This window comes from Cyprinodon tularosa, unplaced genomic scaffold (genome assembly GCF_016077235.1).
Source record: "Cyprinodon tularosa strain WSP-4 unplaced genomic scaffold, ASM1607723v1 ctg490, whole genome shotgun sequence".
Classification (NCBI taxonomy): domain Eukaryota; kingdom Metazoa; phylum Chordata; class Actinopteri; order Cyprinodontiformes; family Cyprinodontidae; genus Cyprinodon; species Cyprinodon tularosa.
The window spans coordinates 401,606-416,106 of NW_024039219.1; the positions used below are offsets into that span (position 1 = coordinate 401,606).

The 14,501-nt window shown below is 38.9% G+C and overlaps 1 protein-coding gene across 1 annotated transcript in view; it reads right to left on the minus strand.

Moving 5' to 3' along the window:
* hfm1 (helicase for meiosis 1) overlaps positions 1-14,501 on the minus strand; it is a 58,199-nt gene that overhangs the window by 36,503 nt on the left and 7,195 nt on the right. Inside the window, exons 4-15 of the mRNA XM_038302482.1 lie at positions 13,184-13,466; positions 11,883-12,139; positions 9,556-9,597; positions 9,395-9,465; positions 9,170-9,302; positions 6,403-6,554; positions 6,191-6,268; positions 3,759-3,914; positions 3,475-3,675; positions 1,138-1,226; positions 1,010-1,053; positions 503-604 (exon numbers count right to left, since the gene is read on the minus strand). Coding sequence (XP_038158410.1) covers positions 503-604; positions 1,010-1,053; positions 1,138-1,226; positions 3,475-3,675; positions 3,759-3,914; positions 6,191-6,268; positions 6,403-6,554; positions 9,170-9,302; positions 9,395-9,465; positions 9,556-9,597; positions 11,883-12,139; positions 13,184-13,466 — 1,608 coding nt within the window. The remainder of the gene's footprint in view (positions 1-502; positions 605-1,009; positions 1,054-1,137; positions 1,227-3,474; positions 3,676-3,758; positions 3,915-6,190; positions 6,269-6,402; positions 6,555-9,169; positions 9,303-9,394; positions 9,466-9,555; positions 9,598-11,882; positions 12,140-13,183; positions 13,467-14,501) is intronic.

Consider the following 14,501-nt stretch of genomic DNA (forward strand, 5'->3'; position numbering starts at 1 on the left):
ATGTTTTCTAAACTAAAACCAGGCTTTGTTGGGCTGCTGGATAAAACCTGGAACTAAACGCTATTTCTGACATTTTGAATTGAAAAATCTTCCTGGATGGAAGAGAAACGTCTTCAGACTTGGAAACAAAGAACAGTGGATTGATTTTAACTTTTTTGGAATAAATATGACCTGGATGACTGAGAATCGTCACCAGCATAGTTTTTAGACAACTTTTTACTTCTATTCCTTACATTTTGGAAGTAGACTCATTGGCTTTGTTTCATTTAAGCTCATTTTCATTATGACCTGTTGGTATTTAAAAAAAATAAAAACCATCAAATAATTAGTTTCATCCAGACAATTAATTTCTTTGATGTTGGAAAAAAAAACATTAATTTTTCATCTTTTGGTTCATCTCCTGTTATAATTTTCTTTAAAAAAAAACAGATACATTAACATTTCCTGAGTCATAAAAAAATAAAAAATGTTTTTTTTCCCTGTCATCTATGTTTGCTCTCACAAAGGACAGGTAGGTCTCCCAGGGTAAAAGCTTCTTCTACCAGCTTCCTGTCAGACAAGTCAACGCCTGCATGGTGGTAACCAACTCCTAACATCATCAGATCTGGAAAATAAGCCAAACACAATTTTTTGGGGGGGTTAAATAAGTGCCTTCATAACCAGAAGTAAACATGTATATATTTTAAACCCTCCAACCTTTATTGCAGAAATCAAAACAATTCATATAAGCATTTTTTTTATTTCTTTCAGAAAACTTTATAATTCATCGTGAGGCACTATGGACCTTCTGCAAGTATGCGCTCTTTTAAAGAAAATAACATTAAAGAGTTGTAGCTATGACCTTTAAATTAGGTTTGTGGTTGTAAATAAACTGTGGAGGAGTTCAAATGGTGTGAATAGTTTTGCAATGAACAGAACTTGTCAGTGCTTTAAATTTATCAAAGACTGGATCTGCATTTACTAAAAAGCAGACCACCAAACCTGTGAAAGTATTAAATATATGCATTACCTCTGAGCTTTGTATCCAGGATGGAGTTTGCATATTTCATCAACCTGCAAAGTCAGTCAGATCTCATAAGGCCAACAGAACCGCCATATTGTTATTGAACGATTAATCCAGGGGGGAAAGAACTGCACCTTTGCTTGTGTTCGTAGCTCATGATGAATCGGGCGTCTTTAGCCAGAACCGCAGCCGACTGCTGAGCTCCTTTTCTGGTTGAGCAGAACTAAACCACGTCAGAAAAATAAGAACAAAAACAGAAAACAAGGTAAAAAAAATAATTATCCTTGAAATAATTGTCATGATCTACTATTCTTGAATATTTGATTCTGCTTAGGTTTCACCTCGGGTTTTCAGTTATGCTTGGATTTATGTTATTAGCTTTTTTTTTTTTTTTTTTTACTGTTAACAGTTTTTTAAAAAAAAGTAAAAAAAAAACAATCCGCTGCACCAGTATTAATGTTTATTACTCTAGTAGAAGTATAAATCCTGCTGTTTAGAAACACTTTAATAGAAGTTAGAGGATCAACTTCAGCTTTTTACTCCAGTAAAAGTGTAAAACTGTCATTTTTAAAACAACTTAAAGTATAAAAGTAAAAGTAATGAAGGAAAACTGTTAATTCCAGAAGCTTTACTGCTCTACTCCATTAAAGGAACATTTTTCTACAATTCTGGACGATAACTTTCTTAGACTTCTTAGTTTTATAACTAATGGTAACAGCATCACATTTATCTTTGCATCATCGTAAAAAACTACTTATTTTGGTTTGTGCTGAGCAACAAGTTGGGGCAGCACCGAGTCCAACCACAAAGAAATTAATTGTCTGGATGAAACTAATTATTTTCATGGTTTTTATTTTTTTAAATACCAATTAACAGTTTTTCAAGATGATGCAAATTTAAATTTGACTGTTACCATAAGTTATAAAACTAAGAAAATTAAGTCTAAGGTAGTTATCATCCAGAAATGTAGAAAAATGTTCCTTTAATAGGGTAGTTGAGTTACGACGGAGTATTAGGACCAGGCTAAATATTTTTTTATTTCATTTCAAGAATAAAGTCATAACATTATGAGAATAAATAAGAAAAATTACGAGAATAAAGTCGTTTTTTATGACAACTCTTAAAAAAAGAACTGTCTTCCCTAAAATGAGGAATGTGGAGCATCATGGGAAGTTATACTTTAGCATCAGTTTGACAAATAAGGAAATTTTAGCAGCATCAAACTGGGCAGGATGTCAAAGTGGACTCTGGTTGCTGATTGGTGGAGCTGGTCTGACGTCATCTGCTGGGCGGAGCTCCAAGCTTTCTTTCTGAAACGGGTTGTTGTATGATGGCAAGGCAAGGCAAGGCAAGGCAAGGCAAATTTATTTGTATAGCACAATTCAGTACAAAGACAATGAAAAGTGCTTTACATGATTAAAATACAGGAAGATAAATCAGAATCAAAGCAAGAAGGGGAAAAAATAAAAAAATAAAATAGAAAATGCAGAAACAAAAAAGAATAATAAAAACTGTTGGACTAAAGAAAATAAAAAAGTTGAACTAATGATGTTTCAGTTGAACTGTTTAACTAGAACAGTGGAAGGCAATCCTAAACAAATATGTTTTAAGTCCTGATTTAAAGGAACTCAGGCTTTCTGCACTTTTACAGTTTTCTGGAAGTTTGTTCCAGATAAGTGGAGCATAGGAACTAAATGCTGCTTCTCCATGTTTAGTTCTGGTTCTAGGTCTGCAGAGCAGGCTGGAGCCAGAAGACCTGAGTGGTCTGGAGGGTTGATACACTGATAGCAAGTCTGTGATGTATTTAGGTGCTAAGCCATTCAGAGATTAATAGACTAACAGAAGTATTTTAAAGTCTATTCTCTGAGATACAGGGAGCCAGTGGAAGGACTTTAGAACCGGGGTGATGTGCTCTACTTTCTTAGTCTTAGTGAGGACACGGGCAGCAGCGTTCTGGATCAGCTGCAGCTGTCTGATCCACTTTTTAGGCAGACCTGTGAAAACACTGTTGCAGTAATCAATTCGACTAAAAAATAAATGCATGGATTAGTTTTTCCAGATCATGCTGAGACATTAGTCCTTTAATCCTGGAAATGTTCTTCAGGTGATAGAAAGCCCACCTTGTAATTGTCTTTAAATGCTTTTGGAATGATGACTTTATACTTTATTCTCTTAAAATTACAACTTTACTCTCGTAATGTTACGACTTTATTCTAAAAAAAAAAAAATTTATAGTAGTAAAGCTTCTGTCCTTAACATTTTTTCCTGCATTACTTTTACTTTTATACTTTAAGTAGTTTTAAAAATGGTACTTTTACACTTACTGGAGTAAAAGGCTAAAGTTGATACTTATCTTCTATAAAATGATTCCTGTTGACACCTCTGTGTGTCGGTATCTGCATGTCCGTCCCTCCTGACTCTATGTAATCTGCTGTATACATTTATTTAATCCTTTTAACTGGTCTACTCACCACCAGCGTGGGCTTCTGGTCAGAGTAAGTCTGTATGATGTTAGCCATCTTGTAGTTGAGTGACAAGTCGAACTTGAACTCTGTTTGCGTTGCGCTGCAGGGGAATCCCAGGACCACCTTTCTCAGCTTTACGGGACGGTGGCTCTCGTCCATGCTCAGAAACGTAGCAGGCTCGCTCCCGTTGGACAGCCAGTCTGCTATCTGATGGAAGCAGAGCGGTTCTGGAGTCAGTCGCCATTTTATGTCTGATCTCACAGCAAAGGGAATCTGTCGCAGACACCTACGTCTGATACGTTGGGGACCGTGGCCGACACGGCCACAAACCTCATGGTGAAGCTTCCCTCTGGGCTCTGAGATGCTCTGTAGGAATTCACCGCCTTCATTCTGCTCACCACCACTTCCAAGGTGGCGCCACGGGTGGCGTCCTTCACCACGTGCACCTGGAAACACATTTATAGTGGCCCAGTCGTACAACATGCGGTAATTTATTCATTTTTAAATCAGGTTGGGTCCGCTAATTTGTGACCTCTAGTTTAGAGAGTAACTTTACTGTTTTCTTTTATGGTTTAGTTTTTTTTTTTCAATACTTTTTACACAATATTTTAAACTTCTTATTTACTTTTTTTTATTTCATATTTTCAGTTTGTTTCTTAAAATGTCTGTTTTTCAGATTGAGTTTGATGGATTGAATTCTTTCCACATCCTCTTCACTTCTGGGGGCGGGCTTTCCGCTGAACTAGTCAGAAAAGACGCGTTTTTATTGGTCTGCAGGACGTTAACAACAGTATTTTATTGCTTAATGTGAGCATCTGTCAGTTGAGGTGAAGGATAAGCTTATTTTGTTTATGCCTTGGGCCGCCCCTGGTTAAGATATAGCTTAGTAAAGCATGCTGACCGGTGACGCTGCTTGCTAACCATTCTGTGACTGACAGTCCTCCAATATGTTAAAAAGTGACAAACGATTGTTATGGCAGGCCGTTTTGACATTTATTATAAGCACTCTTATCTCTGTTGTTCAATTTGTAGATCACTAAAATCGATTCTTCATGATCCGAATCTACCTGCTCATAGAAACTGTAATAACATATTTTCTACGGTAAATTAAATTTTTGCAGCAGAAACAGAATTTCAGAAACTGAAAAAAACATAATTGTACTACTAAGAATTAAGTTTTATATAATCTAGAAATGTTTAGTCATTTTAAGTGGCCGTTTTAACATTTATCAGCTTGACTCAATTCCTTTATTTCTGATATCTGAAATGCACTTCTTCATAGTCAAAATAATACAAATGCTGACCAGTAAAGATGGGAATATGGCCTTTCAGATATCAGAAACACATTTTAGGACAAACTAATTAATATCAAAGCTGCCTGCCTTAGCCTGTTTTAATCACGATAACATTATGGCTGAAATAGTTTGTCATGATTCTGCCCTTTGTGGATTTCTCTTTAAGTTTCTTTTTATTTTATCAGTTACACTTTGATTTTGATTTTTTCCATTTTGTTTCATTTTAGTTGTTTTCAGGAAAGCGAACCTCTGCTCTCCAGCCTTGACCTACAGAGAATGGTTTTATCCAATATGGACCAGAAAGCTCTTTAGCACAAAAGCAATAAACCAACGACACCTTCAGAACCGTCCGGTCTGCATCTGGACAGAAAAACTTTATATAAAAGCCCTAAGTGGAGACCTTTATACACGCCCATTGGTGATCTCCAGTGGAGGATTTTACGCAAACAGTTTCCCATCCAGGAAGATTTTTCAATCCAAAATGTCAGAAATAGCGTTTAGTTCCAGGTTTTATCCAGCAGCCCAACAAAGTCTTGTTTTAGTTTAAAAAACATGCAAATAGAAACGGAAGAACGGGTCCCCCCCTTTGGAATGGGGGTCGTTTGGCTTCTCTGTTAGCCTGCAATGCCCCATACCTGTCTATGTCTCTGAAAAGGAGGTAGTTAAAAAACTGTTTTTATGGGTTAATAATCAGGGTGTATTAAACGAGTGTCATTTCTGCGGTCTGTCTGAAAATATGTTCCATGTTTTTATGGAATGCACAAGACTGAAGAACAATTTTTAGCATTTTATTTTGTGTTTTTCTTTTGGGACGGCTTTTAAAAATGCTCTTTTTTATAGGAGGAGTTTGCCAGAATAGGGAAAATAAGCCAAAAGTTGGATTGGCCGTTTATTATCCCACAGAGACAGACTGCAGGAAGGAGCTCACCTTGATGCCATGGTTCTGTGGAAGTACAGCGTTAAAGCCAGAATAAGACTGGAGCTTCACTTCAACAGAGACACGCACAACATGGAGGATTTTATTCAGCTGTGGGGTTAGATGGGGGACAACTAATTTAATGAGCTCCTCATTTAATGATTTTTAGCTAACATTTGTTTTACAACAATAATTGATTCTAAAAACAGATTTTTAGACAGGATTTTTTTTTTTATAGAAATTTTCTAATTTTTGAGACAATATAATCTGATAAAGATTATATTTATATACATGTTTAAGCCAGAATGATTTGACATTTAAAAATGTCTTCCCTACGACTTCAATACTAAATAAAATACATAGAAACGGTTATAAACATTTCTAACATGCTAAAGCCAGAGACCAGTTTGTCTAATATGCGATTTTTTCTAACAGTGAACAAGATTATCTACCTTCTATCGGACGACACTTATCACCTCTGAAAGTGACGCAGCTGACATCACACACTGACCTCATCAATGAGGAAGAGTCTCACAAGCTGCAGTAAACAGTTATCCTTCCATTTCCTTGTCATGCTGTCCCACTTTTCCTAATAAATAAACAAGATAACAAACACAAATGAACACAGAGTTAACTGCAATGGGAAACAAACGGTGAATGAAATGTAAAAAGGTTCTCTGTTGTTGCACTAGCTCGATTTGGATGCAGAGCTGCAGAACGCACAGGCGTGGTCAGGATGATGTGGGAGTCGTGAATCTCGAAGAAGTCATCGATCTCTGTGTCGCCCGTCAGCTCCTTGCAGGTCAGACCCAGGGGGCCGAACTTCTTGCTCCAGTTGTCGTAACACTGGCTGCAGAGAGCTTTGATGGGAGCCACTGGTGAGAGGAAAACAGTGAGTGTGTTCACAAGACGCGCCTCCATGTGTCCGTTTATTGTTTCAGGTTTTTTTTATAACTGAGCAGAGGTGATAAAAACACCCAAACAGTTTGCATTTTCTCTCTGAGCGTGGGTTCTCTCCCGTTACTCCGGCTTCCTCCCACAGTCCTGTTTGTCTCTGTGTTGCCCTGAGATGGACTGGCGACCAGTCCAGGGTGGACCCCGCCTCTCGCCCATTGACAGCTGGAGATAGGCACCAGCACCCCTCGCCACCCCAGCAGGGATAAAGTGTGTCAGATAATGGATGGATGGATAAAAACAATTGTTTTAACAGGCACTGATATATTTTTCTATATATTTTCTAAATATATTTTTATATTCCTTTTTCAACATTTTATTTCATATTTGGATTTGTTTTCAGATTGAATTTTATAAATTGACTCCTTTTCAAATTGCGCTTTTTCAAATCAAAGATATAGCAGGGGTCCGTTTCACGAAGTCGGTCGAACAAACTCAGACTAAAATCCCAAACTCTAAATTGATCTAGCCTAAAGTCGGGAACTCTTAAGTTTCAGATTCACAACAGCTGCTATGAATTAGTTTAATCCATTTTAACTATGTCGACTTATAGTTGAACATGTGCGTAACAAGTATTAAAAGCCATTATCAGTGCAGCCCAGATTCAATTAGTCACCATGGCAACAGGCAATCAGAAGTGCCAATTTTACATCACTGGAACTAGAGATTTTAATGCAGAAATGCAAATAAAATGGAAAATGATTTTAAAAGACAGGGAAGCAGCGCTGCAGCTGCAAAGGAGGGGAAGATGGCGAAGGAGAAGATTACTGCTGAAGTTTAGATGCAGTCCTCTATGGCAGGCCGTTTTTACACTTATTGAAACCACTTCTCTCTTTTGTTTCATTTGTAGATCACTGAAATATAATTCTTTCTTGTCAAAATCACATTCCTGGACGGAACTTTTATAACAGATTTTCTAAATTGAAGTTTTCCAGCTGAAACTGAATTTAAGAAAGTAAAAAAAACTAAACGAAAATTACTAGTAAGAATCAAATTATATATATATATAGAAATGTTTACATACTTTAAGGGGTTGTTTTGACATTTATCAGCTTGACTGAAAATGTATTTCTGATATCTGAAATACATAATTTCATTGTCAAAATAATACAAACGCTGACCAGCAACAATAGGAATATGGAGATCTGTAATACATTTCTAGACATGCAGAATGTTAATTATAAAAGTCCCTAATGGCTTAAGTACGGTGGCCCTGAAGGACAAACTGCAACTACAAATCTAAAAGCGCAACTACATTAAGGAAAACACAATTACATAAACTACCGGAAAAGGTAGGTACCAGTGGGAAACATGAGACATCGCTGATTGGACGACGGCGCCGTTTGACCCTTGAACCGGAAGTCATTCTGCCTGCTGCGGCTTTTGAAAACATGGATATTAACTGAAATTTCGTGATTAGTCTTGAGCATATCCAGTGTATAGGATTTCCTGAAAGCGCGTTCACGAGTCTACGGAAACCGGCAGACCAAACCAGATGAAAGTGCGCATTCAGCGTCTGCTCTGCCGATAATGCAAGCGTAGAAATGTGCTGTTTACCTGTGCAAAGAAAGAAACAACGAAAGAAAAATGTCTGAGGACTTCAGTGTTGAGGAAGAGCATGAGTTCTTTGCCGAGCTGAATGCGCACTTTCATCTGGTTTGGTCTGCCGGCTTCCGTAGAGTCGTGAACGCGCTTTCAGGAAATCCTATACACTACTGTTTATGCTCTAAAAACATTCTAAATGACTTCGTTTCGAGTAAATTCTGGACGCTACCCACTCAGGACACTTGGAATACATTGGACGAGCAGTATGGAGGAATATTGACACGTTTTTTGTGGACTTTTATGGACCTTTCTGCCTCGGGCGCCATAGACCTCCATTATTTGAATGTCAGCAGACAGCAAGAAGCCTCCCAGATCTCCAGATGCATTTGAGATATCAAAAAAGTACTCCAGAGTGTTGTTCAGCATGGGGGGGAGTAGAAAATGAAGGCTAATCATGTTTGGGTGTACTATTCCTTTAAGGACTTCTCAATCTGCTGGTCCAAACTGGTCTTATATCTAATTGCCAGTTGCTTTCAGGGGGGTTAAACCTAGAAGATACAGGTCTAGTGGTAAATGGTAAATGGCATGTACTTATATAGCGCCTTTATTCAAGTTAGGAGACTTGACCAAAGTGCTTTACACCACATTCATTCACCCATTCACGCACACACTGATGGTGGCAAGTTACACTGTAGCCCTGGGGCTCACTGACAGAAGCGGGGCTGCCGTACACTGGCGCCACCGGGCCCTCTGACCACCATCAGTAGACAATGCAGGTGAAGGGTCTTGCCCAAGGACACAACGACACTGAAAGTCGGAGTCAGGGCTTGAACCGTCAATCCTTCGATTTCAGAGCAATCTCCTACATCCAACGCCACTGTCGCCCCAGTGGCTCAAAGTTACCCAGCCTTGCTTTAACCAATCAGAGCCAATCGCATAGAATGAGATAAATGGCATTTGTCTGATCTACTGGTGCGTCTCTAATTCTTACTATATACAACTTTGACGTTTCTCCAGGGCTCTGGTGTCTCCATCAACAGGCGAATGATGGCGAGCTCAAACAGAACCGTTTTACCCGACCCAGTGGGAGCGCAGGCCACAAAGTTCTTATTGGTGTAAAGAACCTGCAGACAAAGCAAAACCAGCATAGTCACAATCTTAGCTTATTCCTCTAAATCAATAATATTGCTGTTTTTTTTTTGGTCTTTATCCTTACATCATCCAAAGCTTTGGACTGAACGTAATTAAAAAAGGGAAACTCGCTGAAGATGGATCTGAACTTAACCGCTGAGTTGTGCGTTTTTTAAGGAAATTGTCCAACTTGTAAAAAGATTCAGGCTTTTCAGACGTCATTCAACTTTCAGAGAAAAAGGATACGTATTTCTGAAACTGGTCGCAAAACTTCAGAGGGAGAAGATCCTGAAATGGAAACAAATCAAAAATTACATTTGCTTTTCTTCATTATCTTATTTATATGACAGTATTTGTATTTTTTTTATTGTGATTGAGAGATCTGAAACAATTGAAAGATATCTATTCTCCCACTCTGCAGAATCTGTTAGTTCAATCTCTAACGTTCTGCTCTCTCTGCTTTTTCTCATAGTAGCTTCATCTGGTCTGTTCCTGTTTGGCTGTGACTCCATCCTGGAGAGAAATATCAGCTGTGCTGCTGCCATCAACACCTTTGTTTCTAGATGTTGGAGCTTGGCCTGTTTTCCAGTGTAGTCCTGTTTCTCTGACTGTGACTAACTGGATGTGCTCTCTTCATCCTCTGACATGGGAGCTGGCTCGGAGCTCGTCTGCCTGGCTGTGTGTTTCCTGGACGGGGCCGCCTGTGGAGCTGGTTGACAGTTGCCTTTTGTATCTATGCTTCTTTTTCTATGTCTGCTTCTGTCTCCTTGAACCCCAGTGGGCCTCAGCAGATGGCCGCTCACACTGAGCCTGGTTCTCTTGATCCAGCTAAAATTCTGCATGTGAAATTATTTATATCACTATAGATTAAATGGCAAATTCCAGCTCTGAACTTAATGTGGTTTCTGACTTACTGGCGTTTGAACTGAGTCATGTCTGTAATTGAGCCTGCTGACCAGGGGTAACCAATTAATAACCAGCAGGGTCCGAATAAAGAAAATCATCAACCAGCAAAGGTCTGGAGACATTTTTAATTATAATCCGTTACATTAAATAGAATTTAACATGGAAATAAAATGAGGTTTTTTTGTATCCATGTTATAAATTGACTTTTTAAATGAAAAAATATTAAAAAAAAAGAAATAGAAACATTTTCTATTTTAAAATCAAAATTGTTTTTTTTTAAGTAAGGAACAACAATCATTCAGTTTGGTTTATAGATAATTTCCTGATTCCCATATTTTCTCAAACCCCTGAACTGATCGTTTGTTCTTTTCTTTCTTTTTTCTGTCTTAATGTTGGCAGTGGGCTTTAGGCTGCCCTGCAAGGCTTTAAACCTGGGTTTAACCGGAGACTAAGCCATTCTCAAGCACATATCAAGGAGCTCATTTTGAGCCTGGATCCAGATTTATTGTTGATTCTGTTCATGGTGGAGAATCCTGCTTCACAGCAGCAGGTTGAGCCAAACATCCTCTAAATGTGCAGGGTCATCTTTGAGCACGCCATTTCACTTTTCTTTCAGCAGTTCACCGCAGTTCTTCCAGCAGTCCACACTTTCTCTGCTCTCTTTTTCTCATGGTCTTCTCCTTCTTTCCCATCGCCCGGCTCGCCACAGGTTTGCCTGCTGTGTCTAAAAGTAGCAGCAGCAGCAACCCAGACTGACAGCTCATTGGCTCATTTGGATCACGTGCAGCCTGGAGCCGGACGCTCCCCAGGGCTTTACCGTATTAACAGGAGAAGAGGAGCAAGGGAAGTTAGTCACTGTTGTCGGACAACATGCAGTAATTTATAAATGTTTTAAATCAGGTTGGGTCCAGATCCGGACCGCAGTCTGTTAATCCGTGACCTCTGGTGTAGAGTGTCGAGGATCTGTTTTTTATTTGAAAGGATGCACACCACCTAACTTATGGTGATGATGCCTCATTATATGACCTTACAAAACATTTGAGGTTCACATTCATATTTGACTAAATATTCATCCTATGAAGCTGAATCACATGTGAAACACGAGAGCTGATGTTTAGGAATCACAGAAAAGTCCATTTATACGTATGGATATGGAACGTTCCATGTAAAAGGGACATGTGATTTATGTGTTTTATATGTTTCACATGTGATTCCTATGTGAGGCACATGTGCTTTCACATGTAATTCATATGTGAAAAATAGTGTATTGCATGTGAATCATATGTGCTTCTAACATGAAATGGTCCAAATCCACACGTATGCATGGACTTATCTGTGCGATTCACATGTTCATCTCTTTTCCACATGTGAAAACATGTAACATGAAAACATGTAACTTTTCACATGTGCTTTCAATATCAAACATTTCAAATTCACATGTATAATTGAAAGTGTATCATGTGTGATTCACATGTTTATCTCGTTTCCACATGTAAATCACATGTTTTTAACAGGAAATGGTCCAAATCCGTACGTATCCATGTGCTTTTACACATGTTAATTTCACATGGGGTACATGTGTTTCACATGTGACATTCATTGGAGTGGAGAGCTTGGCAGAAAAAGGAGTTTCAACTGATACATCCTGTGTGTCTATGTCATTGCACCTTGTATGTGCAGCGGCTGAGGAGTCATGGGAGGGACCAAGGCTCTCTTTGCGGTCCGGACCAGGGTTTGAGCGCCTGGCGCCTGCTGCAGGGGTCGGACGTTCGCTGCAGAGGAGCCCAGAGGAGCAGGGAGGCAGGGTAGGGGAGACATGGTGGAGCAGGGAGTTTGAGGTGGAAACGTTTCCTTGCTAGCACCGCCGCTCGTGAGTTCAACGTCGGCTGACGAAGCGCTGCTCAGCACAGGACTCTTAAACAAGCTGTGGCGGGAGGAAGGAGAAAAAGAGGAACTTCAGGAAGTGAAGAAGGAGAAGGAACGGTTACACCGCGTACACTGCAAAAAATCTAAACCTAGATAGGTCATTTTTTCTTAAAATAAGTGCATTTGTTCTTGGATTGAGGAGGTAAAAGAAACATTTCGCCAATGGAATAAGACAATTTACATTTAAAATAAGAAAACACAATTGCATTGTCTTATTTCAAGTGCATTTTATCTAAATATCTTATTTTAAAGCTGCAGTCTGTAACATTGAGAAGAGAGCGGACTTCGACTGAAAATTTGAAGAAAAACAGGTTTCACGCCACTCCCCCACCCTCTCTGCTTCACTCATGCCCCACCTCCAAGCTCCACCCCTCTCACAGCACCTGCGCGGCTACCGCATGCGACCAGAAGGGGGGGGGGGTTGGGATTTAGCGTGTGTGAGCTGTGATTGACACTCCATCAGACGCTCCTCTGGCTGTGATTGGTTGTTTTGACTCGTCCCAAATTATTCTTTCCAGATTGAAATACAGGCAGTAGGCGGCACCAATTGAAGCTGTTTTTTTCACAGGTTACATATCAAATGTACTGCTGTCTGGGCATAGGGACAGTTTTAGCCAATATGACAAAAAAGTGATTTTTAAAAACTTACAGACTTCAGCTTTAAGAGTAAAAATACTCATTCCATTGGCAGATCATCTTATTTATCTACTCAAATTAAGGGTAAATACACATGATTCAAGAAATTTTTACTTATTTTCAGATCGTTTTTGCAGTGTACACTTCATTTTCTTAGTTTTATAACTAATGGTAACAGTATCAGATTTAACTTTGCATCATCTTGAAAAGCTATTATTTTGGTTTGTGGTGAACAGCATCTTGTGGCAGCACCGAGTCCAACCACAAAAAGAAATTAATTATCTGGAGGAAATTAATTATTTTTATGTTTTTTTGTTTGTTTTTTTTAAATACCAACAGGCCACAACGAAAATGAGCTTAAACGAAACAAAACTAACAAATCTATTTTTAAAATGTTAACACTTGCCTTCTTCTTAAAGGTGGACCAGGGTGGGATCCGCCGACGGCTGCATGACGAGACTCCAGCTGGGTTTCACTTCCATCTCTGCCGCTCAGAAAGTTCCCTTCAGTGTAACCTTCTGCATCGCCCCAGCAACCGTCATACCCGCTGGGGCTGCCGGTGACCCCACCTTCAGCCTCCTCATATCCTGCATCCTCATCATAGCTGCTGTAGAAACGACTGCCTGCAGAAGAATAGGCCTGGAGTTCTTGTAAAGGAGGCGGGGATGTTTTGGGTTTCTGTATAAAACCTGGACATTTATGGAGTTGTTGCAAAGAATTAAATTCAGTTTATTTCTATAACACAGATTCACAACATACTTTACCAGATCATCCAGTCAGATTGATTAAAAATTTTCTATCTAAGGAAAACCAGCTGATTGCATCGACTCATTGACTCTGCAGCAATCCCTCACACTAAGCATGCTTGTAGCGACAGTGGAGAGGAAAAACTCCCTTTGAACAGATTCTGCAGAGTGGGAGAATAGAGATAGAATGAAGCAGAATGATGAAAAAGGGGTCCCTATGTCCTCCAGCAGTCTAAGCCTATAGCAGCAGAACTATAGAGATAGATCAGGATAACCTGAGCCACTCTAACTAGAAGCTTTATCAAAAAGGAAAGTTTTAAGCCTAGCCTTAAAGGTAGAAAGGGACTTCTTCTTACTAGTAGTTAAAAAAGCTTGGATTCTCAGAGGAAAATGATTCCCAGTTACAGCTTAAAATTCACACGTTTTCTTATTGAACAGACAAATGTTGTTTCTGGCATCATAATATTGGCAAAGAGGTTCATAAATCTTTTTAAACAGAGCACAGAGAGAAGTAGGGAGAGCTGCAGATTTAAAGGTAAAACAGATTTACTGGGATATGCAAAAAGCAATACAATATATCTCCAAGTTTACCAGAAAGTTTACCAAAAAATGCAACGCTATAATTAAAATGCAACATATCCAATTTTTTCTGGATGGAATTGAAATTGTACTTCTAGGGATGCGTGATATATCAATTTTGGCATTGGAATCGGCTCTTATTAATTATTTTTTTCATGCATTTATGTTTTTGGGCCCTATATATGTAATGCACTATAAGACATCTCAAAAAACATCTATAAATATAAATATCAGCGTATTATGGTTCTCTTGTGTTCTCAACAATAGGAAAGCATTCAATAAATATATGTTTGAGCTCATTTTTGGAAAAGTATCCTAATGAAAGTGTAACTGTAGGTCCATGAGCCCCCACCCAAGTGTCCCCACCAACTTTCATCACAAAGTTACACCCTTGGTTCC